Genomic DNA, 19,258 nt, shown 5'->3' on the forward strand with positions numbered 1-19,258 from the left:
GTGGTGTAATGTTTAAGAGTGGCAGACTCTAATCTGGTGAAGTGGGTTGGTTTCCCCACTCCTCCACATGAAGCCTGCTGGGTGACTTTGGGCTAGTCACAGTTCTCTCTGAACTCTCAGCCCCACCTACCTCACAAGATGCCTGCTTGGGGGGGGAGGTGATTGTAAGCCGCTTTGAGACTCCCTAAGGTAGAGAAAAAGTGGGGTATAAAAACCAACTCTTCTTCTAAGTCAGCTGCCACTTGATGACACTTGAAACATTCACAGAGGAACAGAGGTTGTTTTTGCTAGCTTCCATTCATAATGGCCCGGACAGAACCATTCAAAGGCAGGGCACATCTGAATACAAGGTGCTGGTGTGTGTGTGTGGGGAGGGGTATCAGGGAGGGCGATACTGCCACGGTTCCAAGACCAGGTAATTTGAAATTCTAAATATTGAGCAGTTTGGAAAGTATCTTTTATTACATGAGGAGGAACCTTTCTGGCCATTTTCTACTGAGAATGTTAGGATACAGCTAGCTGTGTTAACTTTTACTTTCAAGCATTGATTCCGCCCCCCCCCCCATATGTGCCTAATAAACCACAAGCTGTAAATTCATGTCTTGTCTTGATTTTTTAAGAACCATAGAATGCTTGCCTTTGCTTGTGGTGTGTGTGTGTGTGTAGCAGTTATTAAGGAGAAATGTTTCCTCCTTCCATTTCTTTTTTCATTCCCATCTTTCCTCTCCACTGTGTTCAGCCCTCACCCACCCCAGTTCCTGTTTAACAAGAAGAACTCGTAAAATCAATCCCAGAAATGGAACATGGACATTTTGCTGAGATTCTCTGTTCCATTTGTATCCCTCTGTCTGCTCATTGTTGGATTTTCCCCCCTGTGATCATATAAATGCCAAGATTTTTGTGTGCACCATTTTCCTGGTATGCATGTACACTCTTTCCCTTTGGCAAAACACCACACAAAAAGCATCTGTATGCAACAGATACAACTCTAACATTTTCTAAAAGAAGTAAATTGGAGTGTTGCAAGGAATCACAGAGGCAATCAATCACTCCTCACCCAAATTGCCCCCCTTCAGAACACGGGAACGCTGTAAGCAGGTCCATTTCACACCCCGCTCTTTTTCTGTCCCCACCAGCATTAAGTGACATACTATGGTCTTTTATGCATGGCTGTTTCACTTACCGTCACCCCCTAACCCTAACCCTCTGACAACTTCGGGTCTTTGTGATGATTGTGCATGCTGTTTCTGACCATCAGAGGTTGCCTCGCTCTCCCCCCTGCCTTTCCCCGCATTTTGTCCATGTTTTCAAATTCAAAATAAAGCAGGTCTCTGAAAACGCAGGCAAAATGCGGGGAAAGGCAGGGGGGAGAGCTAGGCAACCTCTGATGGTCAGAAACTGCATGCACAATCAACACAAAGAACCGAAGTCGTCTGAGGGGTGAAGGCGAGTGAAACAGCCATGCATAAAAGACTTATGGCCCCCAGTATTACATGCTTCTTAGAGCATGATCTGTCCTCTTCAGAACATTTGAGGATGTACTTTCTCTCTCTTTTAATTTACCAACATTTTTTATGAATACCCAATGAGTCTCCTGAGTATCTTTTATCTTGTCTGTAGCCCCATTTTGTTTCCTACTGGTAGGCATTCAACATCAAGTTTTCTTTTAGAAGGGGTGATGGAGCAAAATCTTTTTCCCCCTCCTAAAGACCCAGGGAATCATGAGAAAAAAGGGGCAGCTGTATCTGAGTTTCCTCCTTCCAGAATCCTGCTGGGGTGTTGGGATGGCGGAGGGGTGCAGCCACCCGCCCAGCAAACCCAGTGTGGGCCAAAGAACGTTTTCTGCCTCCGGCACATTCCTGAAGTGGAGTTACACCTTTTGGTCTGACACAGGGAACCCCAGGCCCAATCTGTGTCAGTAATATGTGAGTCAGTCACATTGGTCTCTCCCACTTAGCACTGTCTCACGGCGGTCTCTCTCCTGCCTTTCCTCACATCTGCTACAGGAGAGCCTTTGACTGGGGAATCCAGACCCAGAGCCTGGCCTTTTCTGCATGCAAACCAAGAACAGGATGCTGCTGCTGTCTTCCTTTGATGATAGCCAGGTTGTTCTTGCCATTTTTAGGGCAGGGTTTTGTCTGTCTGTTAATTGATGTGCACACAGCTAGCTGCCACTCCTTGTAGACTGTGTCAAGGACACGGGTGCCTGCCAAACCAGAAGCAGTGGGGGTGGGGGAAGAACTGACAAGCAAAAACTACTCAATCCACAGAGCACCTTAGTACAGAGGATGCTGGAGGAGGAGCTGGAAGGATTGCAAGTGGGACATGTGGCGGTGACTGCAGAGAATTCGTCCAACATGATCTGTACAGAGACATGTAGTTGTTTTGTGAGGCACGACTGTGCATGCACTCAGCAAAGAAAGACCTGGGAGGCAATTATTTGAAGGAAATCAGAGATCACAGCTTCAACCATTATTTTCTGGGGGGGAACTGTATTGACTGAATTATCTCCCCCACCTGCAGTGCCCATTTCGGTCCATGTACCGGAGTGCTTATTGCCTGCTTGCGAAGCGTGATCTCCAGGGCACTTCCTGACCAAGATTTACTTCTTCATTCGCCTTCCCCATTTTCATCCCCACAGCCCCTGTGGGCAGTGGTGATCTAGGCTGCATCCACATGGCCAGCATTCCCTATTGCACAGTCATTTCTATGGCAAACAGAGAGGCATTTGCGATGGCAACGGGGCACCGACTTGGATTCCTTGGGCATCCTCTAGTGCTTACCATTCCCCACCCACACTGGAGGGATTTTTGCTGGCTTCTAAACACACACACACCCCGCGTAGTTGCTGTAATGCTATAGTGATGCAGCAACCACCATTTTAAAGAAGCCCACTGGTACAGGGGGTGGGTGGGTGGGGGTGGCAGCAATAAGCTGGTTCCAGGGTGGGTGGGAGGTTCCCATCACAATGGCCCATTAACTTGCTTTGTAATCTTTTGGGGAAGATTGTAGCAAAGAGATTGGAACAAAGTCTGCAGAAACCTGCAAAGTGGACGTTTGAGGGCCGCCTTGTGCGGATCCTCCAAAAAGCGCCTCTCCGCTTTGGAAGCCAAGACAGAACAGACCAGTCATGAGGATGCTGCCCTACTGAGTGGTCTAGTTAAGGGGTCTGCGCAGACCCAAGAATCTCAGCCTCCTGTAAAAGCTGCAGTAAGCGCCCCCCTGCCAATAAGATCTGGGCCAATGTGTTGAGCTTCTGATGACCCCAATTTAAAGCAGGTCTTATACAAACTCCCAAGAGGGTCCCAGTTCAGCTGACATTGTTTAACTGCATCAGTGAATCAGTGTGCCCCAATAGTCATTCCCTCTAACATCACTCGAACACTGGGGACTCATGAGTGTGTGAATGAAAGGGACTAATTTATGGCTGAATTCCCTGCCCCCCTGTGTGTGCTCCTGGCTTCCATTTGAAGGCCTCCCAGCGTGGCACAGACGAAAATGGGGGCACCTGAATTTGTGCCATCCCACTTCTAGCCACTAGGTCACTCCCCGGCCCCATCTGCACACAGCTGAAAGCTCTTCTCTGCTTCTGCACACCCCGGTGAATGGGTGCCGCATCAGCCTGCTTGCAGCAATGTAGAAAGCAGATGTCATTGGTTCTTTCTTTCTCATGTAGTGTTTACACTTGCCCTGACCTGGATCAGATCTCAGGAGCTAAGCAGGGTCGACCCTGGTGAGTACTTGGATGGGAGACCTACAAGGAACACCCATCTCCTCCCGCGGAGGCAGGCAGTGGCAAACCACCTCCCAACGCCCCGTGCCTTGAAAATACCAACAGGGTTCGCCATAAGTCAGATGTGACTTGATGGCAAAAAAAAGAGAAGAAGGTGTTTATATTCAAATGGAAACCCAGCTTGTTGGTATTCAACCTTTTAAAAACTGCTTTAGGCAGGTTTTAGTTAAAAAAAATTAAACAAGCAGAATATGCAAGAAGTTCTCAAAACACAGAAATGCAGAGGCCTGTATCCAGCCACCTATAGATGCAGAGAGCAGAACCTTTTCATTTCTCTCTCTCCTGTACCGTCTCCCCCACAGTTGTGCTCCGGGGTGTGTGTGTGTGTGTTTTTGTGTGTTTGTCAGTGGACCCTCATGAACAGCATAGGGGGCAAAAGGAGGGGGAATCAATGGAAATCACCAGCCCCTCTTCCATTTCATTGGAGAAGTGGTGCGCACTCCATAGCTTGCAGAGAGCCGCATTCGCACCAAAAGAGCCCTGTCTACTTCCACCCCTGCGGGGGTGGGGGGCTGCACCTCAGAGAGGCCTGCAGCTGCCCTGTTCCCCTGGTGGCAGCTCTTTTTGGGTGCCCCACCAGGGAAGAGCCTTGCCACATTGGGGAAGGTGGGTCAAAGGAGCCAAAGAGGGAGCCGGTGAGTGAGCATCACTGCACTGAAGTAACAGGTCACTGTGCTCACTGCGTGATCAAAATCCAAGTTGGCAGGCCAGCGATAGTTGTATAAATAGAGAACGATCTGCGTTGGGCTCAATTTTTCTAAAGGGAGATGGTAGGATAATATTGAAATAACACCTGCGAATTAATAGAAGTGAAAAACAATTTTGTGAGATATCCTTGAGCAACGGTACAGTCTGGGATGCTCTTTCAAGAGAGCACCCATGGAAGCAAAATTTTTGATTCCCCCCCCACACACACACACACAGCCTGTGGGGTCTCCCAAAACAAGGCCCCCACTGCCAGTCAGAGTGAAGAAGATCGATAGACCAATGAATGGTCTGGTTCAGTTTCAGTCACAGCTACAAGTGTGTGATGTGAGGGGGCTGCGGTAGAAAGAGGGGCCAGGTGCAGCAGTGTGGGGAGAAAGGACATTTTCCAAAGGCATCTTGAAAAGGCAAACATGGAAACAGAATTGGGATCATGATTTGTCAGAGATAAAGCAGAAAATTAGGGCTGTCTGGTAAGTAGGGATCATATGAGAATGGACGGGTGAACACCTCAGTGTGAGGAGGCTCCTATTCATGTAATCTGGTACTTCAAAAGAGTGAGTCCTGAATGGGAGAGTAAAGGATCCTTAGCTGTTCCGGGGTTCGGTATTGAAGCTCCATGCAAACAGTATCTTTCAACACCTGGAAGTTGGAGATGGGCCAGCAGGTGTGAGTGTTAGGGTTGTGCAAAAAGAAAAAAAAAGTGGTGGTGGTAAATTTTGGGTTCAGGTTTATTGGGCCTGATTTTTTCCAGTAAATCCGTAATATGAGTATTTGGCTTATTTCTGGGTTTACTAAAAAAAAAAGGGCCCATTATAGTCTATGGAGATTTTTTTTCAAAGCTCCTGTGGGGGCATTTTTGGAGGTAGAGTCACCAAATTTGCAGCATGGCTGCAAGGGACTCTCCTAACAGTCGCCGAAGTTTGGTGAACGAAGAAGAAGAAGAAGAGGAGGAGGAGGAGGAGTTGGAGTTGGTTTTTATATGCTGACTTTCTCTACATTTAAGGGAGACTCAAACCAGCTTACAATCACCTTCCCCTCCCCACAACAGACACCCCTGTGAGGTAAGCAGGGCTGAGAGAGCTCTAAGAGAGCTGTGACTAGCCCAAGGTCACCCAGCTGGCTTCATGTGCAGAAGTGGGGAAACAAATCCAGTTCACTAGATTAGCCTCTACCGCTCATGTGGAGGAGTGGGGAATCAAACCTGGTTCTCCAGATCAGACTCCACCGCTCCAAACCACTGCTCTTAACCACTACACGATGCTGGCTTTGTGACAGAGGGTCTAATTTTATGGGCCAGCAAAGGGGTGGCCCCCATCCTCCAGGCATTTGCGAGCCAAATTGTCCATCAGTTTTCAGAGGTTCAGCATTGCTGAGGACTGGTGGAAAGAGCCAATTGTCAGGCTGGCACCTCAGAGTCTGGGGGCTCCCTTTGTATCTAGGGCACATAGCATGATGTCTATGCAAATTAGCTTCCAAACTGAGGGAAAAGGCTTAAATGCAAGAAAAATAAGGCACGGAAAACATTTCTTTTGATGGCAAATGACATCCTGTGAACAATCCTTTATTATAGCCCTCAAAAATCTGATTTCAAGAGCTGGTCACAGTATAGGGAAACAAAGCCTTTACTGGGGGCAAACTTCAGTTTGACAGCAGGTTTTCAGGGGAGGGCGGTGGTGATATTGGAGCCAGCCAAATGCTCAACCACGGGGGCTATTCTGAAGGAGACTGCTCATCCGCGTGGGTGAAGACGTCTCCTTTGGAAGCCTTGTGGTGTGAGCAGCTATTGAAGACGGTTCTTTTTAGTTGGAGGGACTGGGTGAGCCCCGTCTTTTAAATAGCCCTTATGCTTTATTCAAATTAACCCACTAAAAGGTGATGGTTAGTCAGACCAAGTTGGCTCTGATTACACGACCCCTACCTCAAAAGGGCCCCAACTATAGGAGAAAGCACAGAGCTGTGCATCTGAGCAAAAAAGAACAGCTGAACCCGAAGAAGCCGAATATTTATTCAGCTTTTTCGGGAGCCACCTATTTGGTTTCAGGAAGATTTCCAGGTTTGGGTATTTGGTCTACCCAAAACCCAAATATTGCCAAAACGGTTTATTTCAGGTTTATTTTTGGTTTGGGTATATCGATATGCAGAACCCCAGTGAGTCTGATCATTGTCCTTGGTTGGTTCCCAAATGAATACCCATCAAGGGCTAAAGATGGTAGAAAGACACCTATGCTTCCAGGGCAGCCATTATGGGATTTCGGGCACCATATTTTGGCCACCCCCTCACCCAAACATGGCTGGTGACTTGGAATATCAAATTTCAATACCTTTATTGGCATACCATCAAGCAATCACTCAAATAAAACCAACCCTCTAAACATCATTTAACCTCCACCTCTTAACAATTTCATCAAAAATTTAACTACTTGGAATATACTATAGTCTGTTTCCTTTTGATATTGGCTGCCTGAGGAGGTAAGCAAAGACACTGTCTTTGGGTTTGTTTGTTTGTTTTTAAAGTGCTTTAATGCAATTTTGTTTGCAAAAGCTATGAGAAGGCTACAGTTTTAAACACCAAGGGAGGTTTTCCCACATTACACAGAGGTTTCCCCCCCCTATTTCAGCCACCCAATGTGTGCAAACAGCATCATTCTCTACTCATGCTTTAATTGCACACAGGCCAATTTTTCTGTTGAAAATTCCACTTCTTTTTAAACCAGAAACATACCCTTTTCTAGTATGTTGTCATTGGCCCAAAGTTTTCCGTGTGTTTCCAAGGGAAAGCATGCCTTATGCTTGAATGGAAGGCAACAGCCCGTTTTGTGTGTTTTCATAATGCAGCTGCCCCACCCCTACCATTTATTTGTTGTGGTTGTTGACATCAACACAATAGAACTCTTTTTTTTGTTTTGTCTTGGCAATGGCCACAGCACTGCTCTAGAATTCTGACAATATAAAACAGAATAAATGGGGTTAAGAGCGGCAGACTCTGGAGAACTGGGTTCGATTTCCCACTCCTTGACATGAAGCCTGCTGGGTGACCTTGGGCCAGTCACAGTTCTCTCCAAACACTCTCAGCCTTGCCTACCTCACAAGGTGTCTGGTGTGGGGAGTGCAACCGAGGGATAGCCATGGCCCCTCCCCACTGATAATTCAAAAAGCATTTGAGGGCTGGTGAGCTTGAAAAAAATATTTTTTATAGTGGGATTTGCTCAACAGTTATCAGTACAAGCAGTTGCATCTGGAAGGAAGCTGCAAATGCAACAATTAAATGATTAGGGTTGCCAGGTCCCTCTTCTCAACCGGCGGGAGATTTGGGGGCGGAGCCTGAAGAGGGTGGGGTTTGGGGAGGGGCTTCAATGCCATAGAGTTCAATTGCCAAAGCAGCCATTTTTCTCCAGGTGATCTGATCTCTATCGGCTGGAGATCAGTTGAATTAGCAGGAGATCTCCTGCTACTACCTGGCAGTTGGCAACCCTATAAATGATGCTATGGTGAAATTGCCAGCCCCAGAACAACCCCAGTCATCCAATGGTCAGGAAGACCTTGGCACAGTGATTTGCAATGAAGAATCATTATTGTCGAGCAGATATGATCCACATCTTGTGTGAAAGGGAAACCATGGCTAATAACAAGGAAGAAAACTCATTAGCCAGGTTAACGCACAATGGACTTATTGCTCCACAGAAAACGTCACAGAGAATATCAACCAGCCCAACAAGAAATTGTCTCCTGAGCAGGCTCTGAAGCACATTGATTGCAAACCTGCCTGAAGGGACATACATGTTGGTCTGCCTTTCAGTGCACAAACCCAGAAAGTGTAATCCACACAGAGAAAGCCAGTGTCTCGCCTCTGCTCCTGGGCAGTCTCTGGACAAGAAGCAGAGGGCACCCCCCCACCCATTGAAACAGGCCACTGTGCCGCAGAGCCGTCTCTTGCAGAGGGGAAAAAAAGGCAAGCGGACCAGAGACAGCCGTGCCTCAGAGCAGCCTCAGACTGACACAAGGCCTCGAGTGTGTTTTATTTTACCAGAATCCCTCTGGCAGGAAGAAAGTAGTGGACCTGATTTGTTTTCCAGAAAACCCAGAAATAAAGCTGAATACCCACTTACCGGTATGGGTATTTGGTTTATTTAGGTTTATCCGAAAAAATGGGGCCAATAAATCTGAACACAAAATTTACCAGAAATTTTTTTTGCACACCCCTGTTGGCCAGGGATTCTGGAGGGGGTTTTTTTGGGCCATCCTCTGAGCATGGAATAGGGGGTCACTGGGGGTGTGGGGAGGAGGTAGTTGTGACTTTCCTGCATTGTGCAGGGGGTTGGACTAGATGACCCTGGTGGTCCCTTCCAACTCTATGATTCCATGACACTCATGTTCAAATATGCATTTGTTGTAATACTCACTGGGGTGAACTCGGGCCGGCAATGCTCTCTCAGCCTAGCCTGCCCCCAATACTGTTGTGAGGACACAATGGAGGATGGGAGTACGCTGAACTCCACTTTCAGCAGGACAAAAAAATACACCTTTACTCTGCCTGGCAGGTGGCCCATGTTGCTGACATTTCAAATTTAACAAATTCTTGGCATAAAAGTAGGTCCCCAAATATAAGTTATTTCAAATATAACTGAGTTTCAGTGAAATAAAGCAGACTTAGATTCATTTATTTAAAATGTTTATGTACTATACTCTCAAAAAAGACAAATACCAAAAGAGACTCATTGGTTTCTAATATCAACAAAATCCAAGCCACCTCTGAAGAGGCTAGAAAAGCACCATTAAATTCAGACTAGAAGATCTAACTGTCTACTTTCTTTCCCTCCTCCCTCTGCAGTGTCATGTAGGAAATGTTTGTGTTCAGGATAATATGTTAGATCTCAGTGATCTAGTCTGACAGCTGTCAAATGCTGTGAAGTGCTGAGTAAGGGAAGTTGCCAATTATCCAATTAAGATCAACTGTGCTGGGCTGATGTAAGCACTAATTGAGTCTGTATTGTGATTGGCTGTATATATGTATTTAAGTAGTGTGCATATGTAAGATTTAACTCTGGAGAGCTGGTGTTCACAAGGCTAGTTACTCTGTTGGGTTTTTTTTGTTTTTGTACTGTAAATAAATACTCACTGGTTTGCACCTTATTTTGTGTGAGCTTCTGCTATATCACGAGTATAGACACGCTGGTGAAAAATCTGCTGTTGTCAGGGTTATAGGCCCAGGTCTACTCGTAACAGAGCTCAGAGAGGGAAGTGAGTGTGCTGCTGTGTGCCAGAAGGAGCTGCAGAGCTGAAGGTCTTGTATTTCAGCGAAGCTCGGAAAAGAGCAGATGTTGGCTGAAGATGAGTCAGCCAGGAACAGTTTTGCCAATAGAGAAACTAAACTCCTCAAATTATGCGGTCTGGTTGGTCCGCATGGAACATTATCTTAAAAGAGAGGAGCTGTGGACGATGATTGAAAGCCGACCAAAGACTCCTGAGGAGGAAAAGGCTGACACCAAAGCCCTGGCTGCTATAGTATTAACAGTGAATGACTCACAACTTGGGTATGTAGCTGAAAAAAGTTCTGCTGGAGACTCTTGGAGAGTCTATCTGCAAGACTCGGCTGGGTCGATGCTGTCTTTAACCAAGAGACTTTACAGAACTGTTCAGCAGCCTGGTCAGCCTGTGGCAGATCACATAAATCGTCTGGCTGGCATTTACCATGACTTGGAATTACGTGCAAAGCATTTTGAGGAGGCTGATAAGGTTTTCCTGTTGCTGAGTTCACTGGAACCTAGCTTTGATGTGCTCGTGACCTCCCTGGAGATGTGCAATTTTGGCAAGTTAACCTGGGAGTATATAATGGGTCTTTTGATGGACCATTCTCTTTGCCAGAAAGAGACTGCGGTTTCTCGTCAGACCGTCCAACAAGGAGCCTGTGGAAGCAAACAAGCTGCAGCTGTGGATGAGTTGCCTAGCAGCAGCAAAAGCAGCCATTCCAGTTCCAGCAAGCAGCAACTCCCCCAACCACTGCAGGAAAAAGCCTTGGGAATATGCTGGTGTTATGGTTGTGGATAGTCTAATCATCTTCGTCGCGACTGCCCAGAGAGGAGGGAGAAGAGAGGCAGAGGGAAAACACCGGCCAAGTCTTTTCGGCAAGTCTCTTTAGTGCAGCTTGCAGAGTCTCCCAAATCTTCTGTGGACTGGTTAGTTGATAGGGGGGCGTCTCAACATTTTTGCAACAGTGAAGACTGTCCGGAAGACATCACTCTTGTGTCAACAAGGCAAGTATGTATGGCAGATGGACACAGGTTACCTGCCTCTTGTCAGGGCAAACTAACTTTTGGGGCTCTTAAACACACTTTTCAAAAAGTCTTGTGTGTACAGGGTCTTTAACACAAGCAGGTTTTGAAGTCAAATTCAACAAGAATGAATGTTTTATATTAAAAATGGTGTAAAAATGCTTAGGGGTGTGAAGAAAAATAATGTATATAAAGTTACTAATGAATGTAATCTTGCTGAGAATGTGGGCACTGTAAATTTTAATCACAACCGTATTCATTTGTTACATAGATGTTTAGGACATGTGGCATTTTCCACAATAAAGAAAACTCTAGACATTCTTGGGGATACTTGTAGAGTTAGTAAATGTTCTCTGTATCTTAATTGCCAAATATGCAGAGAAACAAAAGTGAAGGCATATCCAATTCCAAAGAAAAGCAACACTGCCACCAAATGGCCTTTTGAATTAGTGCATTCAGATGTAGGAAACTTTCCTGAAAGTATATCAGGGAATAAATATTTTTTTTATTCTGGTCGATGATTTTACAAAATTTCATTGGGTTTTTCCCATGAAACACAAGTCCCAGGTGTTTCAAATAATTAAATACTGGGTAGCAAGGGTGGAACGTCAATTTAATACCTCAGTCTGTAGAGGGGGAGAATTTATGTCCAATGAGTTTAAAAGCTGGTTACAAAAGAAGCATACAACACCGTCTTGGAAGCCCATGGGTTCCACAAGAGAATTCTGTGGCTGTGTCATGCAGGCATTTTGCAAAACATCATGAGCAGTCTTCTTGCTGATGCTAAATTGAAAATTAGCTATTGGGCAGAAGCTGTAAAGGTGGAATGCTACATCGCCAACAGAGTGTATTCTGAAGGTTGTCAAGGGATACCTTACCAATTGCTCTATAACAGAAAACCATCATTGAGTCATTTGAGAGTCTGGGGAAGGACCAGTTGGGTCAGTATTCCTGTCTCCAAATGAAGGAAAGGTGGCAAAAGATCAAAGAAATTATTGTTTCTGGGTTATGAAACAGGTACTAAAAGTTATAGATTCTCTGATCCCAACAATACAATCACCTTTAGCCGTTCAGCTAGTATCAATGAGAATGAAGGCTTGGAAAGGGTTCATGGTGAAACAAAGGAAATTGCTTTAGTTCCTTTAACATCTGATGTGCCTGTAAAAAAGGAAACAACTACTAGTCCTGAGCAGGAAGGTGTTTTGAAACACAGCCAATGGAAGATAATCAGACAGAGACACAACCTAGAAGATCCAATTGATGCAATAAGGGAGTTCCACCAGCTAGATTACGAATTGATGATGAAACACATCTATGTTGTCATGTGTACGAACCTGAAACATATGATGAGGTACTCACTCTTGACCAAAGTGAGAAGGAGGTGTGGCAAGCAGCAATGCAAAAGGAATATGAGTCATTGCTAGAACATAAAGTGTTCAAGCCGGTAACTTTACCTCCAGGAGAAAAACCATTGAGTTGTAGATGGGTTTATAAAGTGAAACAAGCTGAAAATAATGTTGTAAAATACAAAGCTCGCCTGGTATGTAGAAGTTTTGATCAGAAAAAAGATATCCATTACGATGACATATTTGCACCAACAGTCAAAGATGAAACTATAAAGCTTGCATTTGCCATTGCTAGTTTGAAAAAATTAAAAGCATACCATTATGATCTAGAAACAGCTTACCTAAATGCACCTCTCAAAGAAAATCTGTTTATGAACCAAAGACCAGGGTTTCCTTTGAAAGAACCAAGTCAGGTACTCAAACTACAACGTGCTCTTTATGGATTCCACCAAAGTGCCCATAATTGGAATGAATGTCTTGATAAGGAAATAAAACAAATAGGTTTTATTCAAACCAAAGCAGATCCTTGTTTGTATGTGAAAAAGAATGGCAACAAATTGTCTGTACTTGTAGTTTTTGTTGATGATCTGTGTCTCATGGTGCAAGATGAATCAGAGGTTGCATGGTTTCAGCAAAAGCTGGGCAACAGATTCAAACTAAAACAATTAGGTCCTGTCAAAAGTTATTTGGGTCTAGAAGTAACAAGGTCTGAAGATGGTGTATATTCTTTAACTCAAAAGGCAAAAATAACACAACTGTTGCAAAAGTTTAAAATGACTGAAGCAAATGTAGTTAGCAATCCTATGACACCACAATATGCAAAAGAACCTGAGGGGCCAGTGTTTGAACATAAACAATTATACCAGTCTTTAGTTGGAAGTTTACTGTACATCTCAAAATGGACCAGGCCCGATATAACCATGGCAGTCCATATGTTGAGTAAACAAAATGTGGAACCAAAAGAGAGAGACTGGAAAGCTGCTAAACGTGTGCTCAGGTATCTTAAAGGTGCAATAAATTTTGAGCTGAGGTTAGATGCAGGCGATGGTATCCTTAAAGCTTACGCAGATGCCAGTTGGGGGGATAGAGAATTTGCAAGGTCCACCACTGGGTATGTAATTTACTATGGAAATGCACCAATACATTGGAAAGCTGTAAAACAGAAATTTGTGTCATTATCAACATGTGAAGCTAATATGCTGCTATCAGCAATGTCTCTACTCAGACTGAATGGTTCTGTTTTCTACTAGAAGAACTGTATATGCCTGTAACTGTGAAATGTGACAATGCAGCTGCTACACATTGTAGTAATGAAAACTGTTCTAGAAGTAAAAGTAAACACATAGCAAGCAGGCACAATAATGTGATGGATGCAATTCAAAGAAAACTAATAACAATTGTAATGTGTAATTCAATTGATAATGTGGCAGATCTATTTACCAAATGTTTTGACAAGACAAGATTTGAGCAGTTAACTAACATGATCCAACAATATTAGAAGGAGTGTCATGTAGGAAATGTTTGTGATCAGGATCATATAGTCAGATCTCAGTGAACTAGTTTGACAGCTGTCAAATGCTGTAAAGTGCTGAGTAAGGGAAGTTGCCAATTATCCAATTAAGATCAACTGTGCTGGGCTGATGTAAGCACTAATTGAGTCTGTATTGTGATTGGCTGTATATATGTATTTAAGTAGTGTGCATATGTAAGATTTAACTCTGGAGAGCTGGTGTTCACAAGGCTAGTTACTCTGTTGGAATTTTTTGTTTTTGTACTGTAAATAAATACTGGTTTGCACCTTATTTTGTGTGAGCTTCTGCTATATCACAAGTATAGACACACTGGTGAAAAATCTGCTGTTGTCATACAGAGAGCCATCCGAGTCCGCAGCCATTCCATGGAAACTATGGTTGGGAGTCAGAAGAAACACCACAGTGGAGGGATCCCTGGAAGCTTGAGTGGGGGGATTGCACACAACAGTGTCGAAGTCACCAAGACCACCTTCTCGGTAAGTACTGCTCAACTGAGGGTCAATAAGGAGAGTTGTTGCATTCTGAAAATGTCCTCACTATGCTCTTTTCTCACATCTCCACCCTCTCTGGGACTGATGGTTGGGGGAAAACAATTCTGCTAATGTGCAGTAGAAGCATCATGGGCAGTGGTAGATTGTCATCATATTACTTCCTTTCCCTGGAGCTGTTTTTGCAGAATTTAAAAACTTGATTCTGTTTTTAAAAAAAAATAAATGTGAGAAATGAACTATTGATTGCTTAAATCTGTAATTGGCTCTTTGCAAAATGAAATAGGTGGACATATGGACATGCTGTCTGAAAAATGGAAGGCAGAAAATTGATAGTGGGAAACACTCTTGTTAAATATCTGTTTCAGAGATGAGGAAAACAGTACTTTCTCTGGAGGGAGAATAATCCTCACTGACACCTTCTTTAAAAAAAAAAAAGTGTGTGTATGCATCCTGAAAAGCAAATGATGTTATATCAGAGCCATGTTATCACTGAATGCTGTGTGAGGAAAGAGAAGCTTCTTTGGGAAAACAGCCTCAGTCCTACAAACTCTGACTACACCCCATTCTGAACAAGCAGACATCTTGACCTCATTGTTCAAAAATCAAATGCACACCAAAGGCAAATAACTGGTGGCCTGAAAGAAAGCAGGGCATATTTTGCCAGGGGGCAAGACCTCCAAAGGAGGGTATATATCAATCCAGAATCATTTTTTTTAACCTGCTGATGCTCCCCCCCCCCCCCCGCTTTTAGGTCTCCAATTGCTTTATCCTGTTGATTGTATTTATGGGCTGCTTTTTTTAAAAAAAAACACATACACGGAGATGGTTTAGCTGGTAGAGAGAACTTTTACTGAATTGTTTTTAAATGGTTACAGGAATGCCTTGTTTTAAACATGTACATGTGTTTCTTTTTGGGTTTTCTTTTGTCACATGCTTTGAGCATGTCTGGAGAGGTGGGGTATAATAACAGAAGTAACATAGGGCTGGAAATGTCTGAGTTCAGTGGGACTATAACTTTCATAATAAAGAAATAAAGAATGTGCTCCAAAAGGATATAGTGCTTTCCCATTCACCTAACCAACGCCTTAACAAAAATATACTTACTATGTGATTTAATTAGATGATAATAAGGTACAATTGGTTGTATCTTGCCAGCTTTCCCACTCAGTCTTGCCCATTTCCCTTCCTTACTACAGCCTCATCCCACATGACCTTTGTGCATGTGCATGTCCCACGATCTCCCAGCAAAGCCTTTTTTTGGGGGGTGGATGGGTGGGTTCAGAAGGGATCCCTCTTTCCTTTTTCACCAGCAGAAAAAGGGGCCAGAGCCAACTCAATGTATAGGGCTTCTTGTGTACACACATTCTTTTAAAAAAAAATTCAGCACGAGCTATGGAATACATCGGTGGAATATACATACAAATGCATGGTCAGATAAAGAGCATTTTTGTTGCATCTCAGAACCACACAACAAGCATCTGCAATACACAGGAGAGCGCCAGGGTGGCACACATGGTTGAACTGGGATCTGGGTGGCCCAGGTACAAATCCCCGCTGGGCCAGGGAAGCTTGCTGGGTCACCTTGGACCGGTCACTCTCTTGCAGCCTAACCTACCTCACAGGTAGGGTTGCCAACTGCCAGGTAGTAGCAGGAGATCTCCTGCTAATTCAACTGATCTCCAGCCGATAGAGATCAGATTACCTGGAGAAAAATGGCAGCTTTGGCAATTGAACTCTATGGCATTGAAGTCCCTCCCCTCCCCAAACCCCGCCCTCTTCAGGCTCCGCCCCCAAAATCTCTGGTTGTGAAGAGGGTCCTGGCAACCCTACTCACAGGGTTGCTGGGAATAGGGAGAAACAGAGGAAAGGAGAGCTATGTAAGTTGCTTTGTGTCCCCTACCAGGGACAAAGGTAGGATATAAGTTAAGCAAATAAATAAAAATAAAACAGAAAATAGGAATCCAAAAAAAGTGAAAGCAAAAATTTGACAACCAAAATCATTGACAAAAAGTTACAAAACTGAATTAATTTTCTGAATCAGACCATTGGTACATCAAGATCAGCAAGATCTACTCAGACTGGTGGCAGTTCTCCAGAGTCTCAGGGTATTTCACATCACCTGCTGCCTGGCCTTCCTACTGGAGATGCCAGGGGATTGAACCTGGGACCTTCTGCATGCCAAGCATAGAGTTGGAAGGGACCACTAGGGTCATCTAGTCCAACCCCCTGCACAATGCAGGAAATTCTCAACTACCTCCCCCCCACACCCCCAGTGACTGCTACTCCATGCCTAGAAAATGGTCAAGATGCCCTCCCTCTCATAGAATTAAGGTAATAGAATCAGCATTGCTGACAGATGGCCATCTAGCCTTAAAACCTCCCGGGAAGGAGAACTCACCACCTCCCGAGGAAGCCTGTTCCACTTTAGGATGGACTAAAGATAGAAAAATGGTAATTCGCTTTTCAAGGGCTGGTGGCAGCCAGCTCACATTTATTCAGCACAATGCCATCTGGTAAAACAGGAAGGAAAGTTATGCTGAGATTTCTGAACTATTTGTGTTTTGTTTGCCAGCCTCCAGTAACAGCCGCCACAGCCAAGAATCAGTCCCGGAGTCCCATAAAGAGACGGTCAGGGCTGTTTCCCCGCTTGCACACAGGGTCAGAAAGCCAGGCAGAACCCCGGAGTCGATGGTAATTCAGTGAATTAAATGCCAATGTGTGTGTTAGTAACAACAAATGAACTTTATTATATGGTTTATTATATAGTTAACAGTCACTAAAACAAAATACAGCAATTGTATAGAGCAGAGTTCTTTCAGCATCCAGGATCTAGTTTCAGTGGCTACTTTAAAAAAGAGAACCACCTTTTTGGGGATATGTACATTTTCCCCAGCATGAAAAAAGAGTAACTAGCTCTTCCGCTGAATGGCCTGGTACCGTAGCCAAGAGGGGAGCAATGGCATAATCTCAAACTCCTTTATGATAATTACTAAACAGCCTATCCTACCTTGCTTACTTCTGCTGCCGGGAGAGCATTCATTGGCTGCCACCTGGCCCCCTGCAGTTTGAATGGGCCAATCAGGGCCTGTGTTTGGAAGGGGCGGGCCTGCCGGGGAGTTGGACCTGGGTGTTTTCACTCAGGTCTGACTCCCTAGCATAAAAGGAGGCTCCATTCGGCTCTGGCTTCAGTCAGCTTCACTGAAAAGGACTGTTCTCTAAGGAACTTAGGATAGCACCCACTGTGGGACCCATGAAACGCTTGTTCTCCTCAGCTGGCAGAAATGATTTTCAAATTATTCCAATATATGGGTACAAAAAAAATAAGGACAAATAGAAGATGGGGGGAGAATTACTTTTACCTAATAAAAACAGGAAGGTCAGCAGTAGAAGACGCTGAATAATGACAACAATAATGATCTAGACCAAAGCATAAAAGATCCACTCTGAGTGGGTTTGACTCCTAGACTGTGATGAATGAACAGAACAAGGTGAACTGTGTACATATACCTCTGATGAGAGACAGTGGCTTTTTCCAGCAAGGTACCCACTCCTTGTCTCTATTGAGCTCAAGTCCAATAGTGTTGAGTCATGGTCTAGAATTCTGAAACAGTCATGTGACCAGTTGTTCTTTCTTTTAATCCACCTCATCTGTTTTGCTTCCTTCATAGTGACAGTGGCTCAGGAACCCCCAAAACCCCAGATGGTGGACATTCCTCCCAAGAAATGAAGTCCGAAGCCTCCTCAAATCCAAGCTCACCAGAAGTCTGTCCTAGCAAAGAGAGGTAAACGACAAAACAGGCTGTGGTCTTTCTTGTCCATCTGGGATCACTCCCCAAGAAGCTCCACAATGGAAATACTGTTGAGATGGCCCCCCTTCTGCCCATCAGCTCCTGTCAAAGGAAGCAAGGGAAACCAGTTGACAGGCTGTCCAAGTGTCCACTTTTGGAGCTCTTCAGCTGCAGCCACGGCCACGTGGAGGACTCTTCTCCATGGAGCAGTCGCTGCTGCTGCTGCAAATGTGGAGGCATCATTCCCAGCAACAACAGAGCATCCACCTGGGAGTTTTCTCCATGCTTTCCTCAGTTATCCCCTCACACCTGCTGTTTCCCTCTTCCCATTCTACCCGAAGATGTTTTTTCCCTGTTGGTTCTTGCAAATATAGATTTTTTAAAAGCTTCCAAAAAGCCCTCTGGTGGTGTGTGGGAGAATGGCATGAGCCGGGGGTGGGGTGGGGGCAACAGCACCCAAATGACACCCATAGGTGGAGGTGGCACACCCCTTCCTGTCCACATGGCTGCAAACACGCTTTAAGGAAGGAAATCAGATTAAAAGCAGGGTTGAAAAAGTCATCAATTGGATGTTTTCAATGGTGCAATTTTTGTATGACATGGATTGATTGTAAAGCAGCAGATGCCCGGGAAAAGAAAATAATAATAATATCTAGGTTGTACAATTGTGTGTTCTATCATGTATGGTGTTGTATTGTGTGTATGAAAAGCTAATAAAATTAGGAGAAAAAAAGAATGGAATAAAGCAGGTGAAAACTGGAAAGTGGATGAAGTAACAACAACGTTGTTTGGAAGCTCAAAAAAGAACAGTTTTGTCACCAGACTGGAGCAAAGGTTCTGTGTGGAAGTAACATGTGTGAGATGCATCCCTGTGGCACCTGACCTTGCAAGAGAACAGCGACAATCCAGGTGCACCTTAGAGAACAACAAGGATTTTGAGGTATACACTTCCGAGAGTCAACGCTTCCCTTCATCAGATACCAGGAGCTTTGACTCTCCAAAGCTTATACCTCAAAACCCTTGTTGGTCTCTAAGGTGCACCTGGACTCAAACTGAGCTCTTCTACTGCAGGCCAACAGGGGCCCTCCGAACCTTTCCTTACAAAACTGTGCCTTCACTCTTGTGCGTGAACAAAAGAGGTGAGCACGGCAAACCAGGCAAATTCGTACTTCTATCCAGGTAATTACAAATTTTGGCAGCATCACTATGGGTTCTCGTTTGTGTGTGTGTATGTGCGCGCGCGTGTGTGTGTGTTTTAATTTACAAGAGTGGTTTAAAAAAACATAAATGTTCCAGCTTAAGTGATGTATGGATTGCTGTGTGAGCTCTTG

General features: G+C 44.5%; 1 protein-coding gene across 1 annotated transcript in view; it reads left to right on the forward strand.

Annotated features, from left to right (window-relative positions):
* RAP1GAP2 (RAP1 GTPase activating protein 2) overlaps positions 1 to 19,258 on the forward strand; it is a 160,589-nt gene that overhangs the window by 125,079 nt on the left and 16,252 nt on the right. The window contains exons 17-19 of the mRNA XM_056864955.1: positions 13,987 to 14,124; positions 16,712 to 16,830; positions 17,808 to 17,921. Of these exons, the coding sequence (XP_056720933.1) occupies positions 13,987 to 14,124; positions 16,712 to 16,830; positions 17,808 to 17,921 (371 nt within the window). The remainder of the gene's footprint in view (positions 1 to 13,986; positions 14,125 to 16,711; positions 16,831 to 17,807; positions 17,922 to 19,258) is intronic.

The sequence above is a fragment of the Euleptes europaea genome, chromosome 19 (genome assembly GCF_029931775.1).
Source record: "Euleptes europaea isolate rEulEur1 chromosome 19, rEulEur1.hap1, whole genome shotgun sequence".
NCBI classification, from domain to species: Eukaryota; Metazoa; Chordata; class Lepidosauria; order Squamata; family Sphaerodactylidae; genus Euleptes; species Euleptes europaea.